This window comes from Nicotiana tabacum, unplaced genomic scaffold, assembly GCF_000715075.1.
Source record: "Nicotiana tabacum cultivar K326 unplaced genomic scaffold, ASM71507v2 Un00001, whole genome shotgun sequence".
Lineage (NCBI taxonomy): Eukaryota > Viridiplantae > Streptophyta > Magnoliopsida > Solanales > Solanaceae > Nicotiana > Nicotiana tabacum.
The window spans coordinates 2,718,214-2,725,017 of NW_027438239.1; the positions used below are offsets into that span (position 1 = coordinate 2,718,214).

A 6,804-nucleotide genomic window follows, 5' to 3' on the forward strand; every position below is an offset into this window, starting at 1 on the left:
GCGGTTTTGGCTTGAGTTCGACCTCCGAGGTGGGCGTAGCGCATTTCTGACCTCGAAGCAATACCTTGCGGATCGATTTGGTCACGAGCTCGATAAAAGTATCGAGCCGACTCCTCGATCAGCCTTTGGACTCGAGGCTCGTTTGTACTGCCTTCGAAACTCATCCCAAAATCCCACTCCGGTTGCTTACCATTCGAACTCGATCGAACGTAGGAAAACCGAAATCTATTTCGACCGTATACATACACAAAAGTTACTGAGTTCCCGAGAACCCATATACTATACTCTAGATACGCCCTGTCTGATATAATATACCTTTTTTTACTGTGTGACGTTCCAAAATAATAGTTATACTAAATCGGACCTAAACAATATTTTCTTCTCACTTTTTCAATTGAAAAAAAGTGATTCATATAACTCTCTTCGCTTCTTTTTTATGCACTATTTTGAATTAAATTAGTATAGTTCTTAGAAATAAACTCCGGTTATGCAAGCTTGCGAATCATAGCCAAATTCATATATCCGGAATATTACACACAACAGTAGAGAAATAAGTTCTTTGTACCCGGAGCACAAACGAAAAAAGAGAACTAAGTTGTCAATGTATTGGGTGTAAACACAACAGCTTAGATGCAATTAGTAATTCATTTTCTAGAAATAGCATAAGATATACACAAGAATAACTTAATTAAAAGGGATAGTGTATTAATAATTCACGAATCAACTTAAATAGCAAAGAAATAGGAGATTGAAAATAACGTGGTTTTATTCTAAATCATAAACCAAATGACATTACATAACAACGAAAGAGACCCTCCAAAAGATAATTCAAGAGGATCTCTAAAACATTGACAAAACACATAAATTAATGGTACAAAGCCCGTCTGCCTCTTCACCCCTAAAAAAACCTTCTTGTCCCTTTCTCCGACCACTTGGTACTCGTTGAATTTCTCAACCTTCCTTGTGGAAAAATATGTATAAAGAAAAGAAAAAAGCCTAAGCCATAGGGTCATCTATGTTTACAACAGGTTGGATAAATTGAACATGGTTAACAAATTAACCATGCAAAAAAGTAAAAAATCCTCCCTACAAAATGAATTAACCCCACGGCAAACAAGCTTAAAATGGACATGGTTTTAAAGGGTGAAGTAGACCTTACAAGCCTAAATATCCAAGAAACAGGAAAATGATAATTAACAGTATTCCGGAAAATATTTTCATCAAAAATAACTTCCGACATACCAAACACTCTAATTAAAAGAAACTGCGATAGACGATTCACAACCTTCACATAAATATTTTGAGAGCAGAGCGCAAATTCTTGACAAAATCCTGGACGGTCATTGCAAATTCCTCATCCATCTGCATGGAATTAAGCCTTTTTAAGAATTTGGAAGGTAAAAATGAACACAAAAATTAAATAGCCTTACCATGGGAAAAGAGAAAACATCAAGAACGTAAAAAATAGTAGTACTTAGGATTTAAGTTATATTCACGAACAGTGATTTTTAAATTTTTTACTACACTATCAATGTACTTAATACAAGATAGTAGTAGATTAGTTATCATTCTAATTTATTACGATGTTACAAATTAATGTATATCATAGAGATTTGTTTATAATTACTTACATTGTGCAAATTATTTGCTTAATCTTACATGCATGTATAGAAATTAAACTTGAAATAATATACCTGAGCAATTATAGTTATGTCAAGAGCAGAAGTTCCAAAAGACAAGGCACAGGTATTGATGACTGATAAATGAAGTTTCTCAATTTCAGCAACTGTTTTGTCAACCAACCCTTTCTTTTTCTCACAGTGAATTCTAACTAAGACATCTCTCTCAGAAAATCTTGCTTCAATTTCTGGGAGTGGCTCATCAATTGGTAGAGTACCACTCGAGTAGTTTTCATCTGAAGAAGAATTTTCACCATCTCCATAAAGTTCATATTTCTTAATAAATACAACAGACTCCACAGATTTTTTCTTTGTTTGTTCCTCAAGTGTCTTCACTCTCTCTTGGAGTTGTTTCAAGTATTTTATTGCATCTCCTAGAACAGAAGCCTTGTCCATCTATTCAGCAGATAAAAATAAATAAATAATATGAGTACTTTTTCAGAGTATTTAGAGGTGACAAAATTAAGTCCAACCCGTCCAACTCTAATCAAGTTGAATTATGATCACTTTGTTGATTGAACCAAAATGACCCATCAAATTATTGGGTCAAAATGGTTTAACCCAATGGCCCAAGTCAAAATGCTATCAAATACTATACAAATTGAAATTTGGATTTTTTTTTTTGTAAATATGAAAGAAACTAAGATCATAATTAAGAAAAATATATTAAATTTTACTAATTTTTTTCAAAAAGAAAAAAAAAGGAAGATAAATTTTGTAACGTTGGAAGGGTTGGATTATATCCTATTTTGATCTCGCCCGTTGGATTATATCCTATTTTCATCTGAGCAAACTTTGGACGGATTTGGCTTGCCCAAGTTTGACCAACCCATTCATTTGTCAACTCTGCGTGCATGGGTGAAGCCACCTTTTTGCTAAGGGAGGTCAATTGACCCATCGTCGAAATATTATGAAAAATTACACTGTGTATTTATCTAAAATATTAGATTTTAGATAAATATAATATATATTGAACACCTTTTGTCTTAATTTGTTTTACTTTTTTCAGGTCTGAACACCCTTGGGAATTTTCTAGCTTCGCCACTGTATTCGGGCAACTAATTAGTTTGATAATAGCTATTGTTAGTGCGTACCTTTTTGAGTCCAGGAATTAGAGCAGATAAAGCAATGAATCTTTGGCTGAGTTTTTCGCGTCTTTTTCTCTCCGCAATGATGTGATCTTGAGCTTGTGTTAGTTTCCCATTTGTACTAACAGTACTCTTAGCTCCTTGGCAATTAGCCTTAAACATGTAATTCTGATTGGCAAAAGATTCTTGAGAAACCATATTCTGATGCTCAGTTGCAAATGTTATACTGCTGTTGGAAGATATTGTACTCATCTCCTCTTTAGGCTTCACATTCACAACTTGGTTAGTGTAATTATTTGAGTTGATCAAATGGGAGCTCAAAATATGATCATTTTCATAGGAATTATTCCAGCTCTGATTAGTTTTAGGATTCTTCAATGGCCTTTCAAGATAAATATTTTGGGACATTTCTGCAGGTCTCTTAAGCCCAAAATCTGGCTGAGAAATGAAAGATTCATGCAAATTTTCACTAAATGAAGCAGCTATAGATATTGCACTGAGCTCATCAAATGAGTTAATTGGCCACTGTTGATTAAAACCATGATATTCCATTTCCTGCAACACAAACATATATATATCAAATCTAGGTCCAAACTTCTACTATATATATATATATATATATATATATATATATATATATATATATATATATATATATATATATATATATATATATTCTTTAAAAACTCCAAAAATTAATTAAACTGCATAGAAGTATTTATCTTACAATTATCCCAAGTTTCTTGAAAATTCCCTGAAGCAAATTAAGTGTTGAAATCCTGAAAAAGACCAAAAGAAGCAAATTAAAATATGAAATGGGTAGCCATAAAAGTAGAATATATAAGGGTTTAAGGAACTGAGGACTTACTTTTAATTAAGAGAAAGGACAAAGCTTATCTTTTACCAATCTCAAACTCCTCTACTTTTGGAGACTTTTTGTTGCCATTTATACTATTTTCTTCCCCATATATTTAAGTGTCACTATCTTCGTTTTCTTCTGTCTTCACGGGGTGGTTGATGTGAACCGGCTTTAATTTGTGGCATTAAAATATAGTAATAATAATTATAATTCAAACCATTGGGTGTGAAAATAAAAATTTGCAAGTAGATCTTAATGGGTAGCTTTAAGCTGGTGAAAGCTAGGATTTATTTAATCTGCTTTTTTTGTCTTATTAGGAGTTTCTAAGACTTTTGGGGCTACTATATATGAATAATGATGATGCTACTAGTATTTCTATAAATTTTCCTATTATATTCCTCCACCTGGCCATTGACAATTTAAAAGTGGAAAAACTTAAAGAGTACAACAAATTAAGCTGTATATTTTCTCCATAATGTTCCCATACCATCCTAAAAAATCATCCTCCAGATTTCGCGGGACTTTGATAAGAACCTTTGACTATAATAAAGAACATAAAATTAACCCAAGATATATTCTCCGTTTCAATTTATGTGAACCTATTTTCTTTTTAGTCTGTGCAAAAAAGAATAACCTCTTTCCTTATTTGGAAACAATTTACCTTTATGCAATGATTTATAGCCACACAAAATATATGTGCCTCATTTTACACCACAAATTCAAAAGTCTTCTGTCTTTTTTTAAATTCCGTGTCTAGTCAAATAAGTTTAAAACGGAGGGAGTATTAATTAAGCACATGTACGGGCTTCCAAAAATATAAGCTGGAAAAGTATAGTATAATTGCAGGAAAAGATCCTATTCTTTCATGGGAGACACAGCAACACTATCCTGTCGTATGCGCCAACAATATGGAGTATTAATTAATACTAGTACTATTGTAAATATGTTGTGCACGTATGAATTAAGATATTCTAGAACTTTTCTTTGAAATAGTACTTTCTTCTTACTGTTCCTTATATTTATAATTCCCGACCACATATACTGAAAGTAAGTATGTAATGGTTGTTGCCATTACTCAATATAGTAAATTTATTTCAGTATATATATATATATATATATATATATATATATATATATATATATATATATATATATATATATATATATATATATATATTTGCCATATCTATATTTATAAAGTTAATTGTTATCATGTGTTAATATTGTTATCTTCGATATTCGTTTTAATCTAAAATACACAATCATGACCCCATAAGGATATTAAAGTATAAGGATATCAGCATATTATGTTTGATGCACTTGGTAAAGCTTTATCATTCTTTCATTAACATGACTTAACACATCCTCAAACTCAAAATTCAATGTGTATATAAACTCAATGCACTTGATATATTGACGACACCAATGTGCATAGAATTTTTCTGCTTCTACTCAATCAAATTCTAATATAGTTTATGATATCGTCCCACAGAGATTGGTTAATTTAGGCTATAGACTTTTAATATTTTTACTACTATTTGAGAGAACCGAATTGATGAAAGGTGAGTGATGTTTTATAACTTGTTAATTACTTAAAGAAAAATAAACAACTTCTGAAAGATTCTATCACAACCCAATTTTACCTATAGGTCGTGATGACGCCCAACATCACCGCTAGGCAAGCCAACTAGTGAATTAGACATATATTTCCTCTTTTAATAAGTTTTCGAGTAATTAAACTTTTCTTATTTGCAAGATTTAAGAAAATGAAAGGTTTAAATAAATAAAACCAAGTAATAGTTCAAAACCACAATTCTACTAGTGTGTGTGCCAAAATCTGGTGTCACAAGTATATGAGCATCTAGTAGATTATACAAAATTCTAACTATTGTCTGAACATAAAATAGACAGAACACAAATACAAAAGAGAGACTCTGGGGGCTGCAAAACGACTCGGGAAGCAGCTCACCACTAGGCCTCGGGATATCTGGGATACGCGTCGGTAGGGCCGCCTGATGCACCTGTCTTAGATCCTGCACAAAAAGTACAACAAGTGTAGCATGAGTACGTAGACAACGTGTACCAGTAAGTATCAAGTCTAATCTCGAAGAAGTAGTGACGAGGGGCAGACTTCGATATTTACTATGGGTCAATAATATTAAGATAGAAATATTTAAATAAACTTTATGTGAATAATAACATGTTTCCTTAGCAAGCAGGAGCAAATAATTCTTTCACAATTTAGTAATTTCCAATAAGTCATTTATCTTCACAAACTGAAATAAAACATCAAAGTACCGAGTATTTATTATTATTAAGCACGATTTATGCTGAGATCGTACTACCCGATCAAGAATAGTGTGTACACTGCCGAGGGTCGAGCGACACGAACCATAGATGTATTTATCTACTGCCGAGGCGTTCGACCCTCTCCACAAGAAGAGAAGGATAATTTATAAGCATTTAACTTAAACATTATTGAGGTTTTATACAAAAATAATACGAATTTCATTAGCGATCTTTCACAATTTCTCTAACAAATACTAATATAATTTAGGCATTTTAAATTAACAAGTATGGTGCAAAAATTCAAAATAATTCATGAATTGGATCCTAAAACTACCCGGATGTAACGACCTGGCCGGTCGTTCTGAGTATTATAACCCCATTCCCCCATTTACTGCTCAAGTTATGCTTTACAATTGTTTTATGACTTATCGGGTTAGTTGGTTCGGGTCCGGAAGTATTTCAGAGTGAATTGAGATATTTAGTCTCATAATTGAAAACTTAAGTTGGAAAAGTTGACTGGATATTGAATTATTTGTAAACGACCTCGAATTCAAATTCTGATGATTTCAATAGCTCCGTATGGTGATTTTGGATTTAGGAGCGTATCCGAAAAATTATTTGGAGGTCCGTAGTAGAATTAGACTTGAAATGGCGAAAGTCAAATTTTTAGGAAGTTTGACCGGGGTGGGGGGAGGGGGTTGACTATCTGATATTGGGGTCGGAATCCGATTCTGGAAATTAGAATAGGTCCGTTATGTCATTTATGGCTTGTGTGCAAAATTTGAGGTCAATTGGACGTGATTTGATAGGTTTCGGCATTGAATGTAGAAGTTGGAATTTCTTAATTTTATTAAGCTTGAATTGATATATGATTCGTGGTTCTAGCGTT

At 32.6% G+C, this 6,804-nt stretch overlaps 1 protein-coding gene across 1 annotated transcript; it reads right to left on the bottom strand.

Moving 5' to 3' along the window:
- Window positions 1–749: 749 nt before the first annotated feature.
- Window positions 750–3,696, bottom strand: LOC107797497 (transcription factor bHLH25-like). The gene is made up of 5 exons (XM_075248587.1): window positions 3,636–3,696; window positions 3,495–3,546; window positions 2,774–3,322; window positions 1,695–2,075; window positions 750–1,362 (listed from the first exon to the last, which is right to left on the bottom strand). The coding sequence occupies exons 3-5, from the start codon at window positions 3,317–3,319 to the stop codon at window positions 1,288–1,290; spliced, it is 1,002 nt and encodes a 333-aa protein (XP_075104688.1). The 5' UTR covers window positions 3,320–3,322; window positions 3,495–3,546; window positions 3,636–3,696; the 3' UTR covers window positions 750–1,287.
- Between the last annotated feature and the right edge of the window lie 3,108 nt (window positions 3,697–6,804).

Excerpts from the sequence above, each read along its gene's own strand:
- LOC107797497 (XM_075248587.1), bottom strand. The coding sequence starts at position 3,319 with ATGGAATATCATGGTTTTAATCAACAGTGGCCAATTAACTCATTTGAT. Across the intron at positions 2,076-2,773 it reads TAATTCCTGGACTCAAAAAG|ATGGACAAGGCTTCTGTTCT; the intron begins GTACGCACTAAC and ends TCTGCTGAATAG. Across the intron at positions 1,363-1,694 it reads ACATAACTATAATTGCTCAG|ATGGATGAGGAATTTGCAAT; the intron begins GTATATTATTTC and ends AATTCCATGCAG.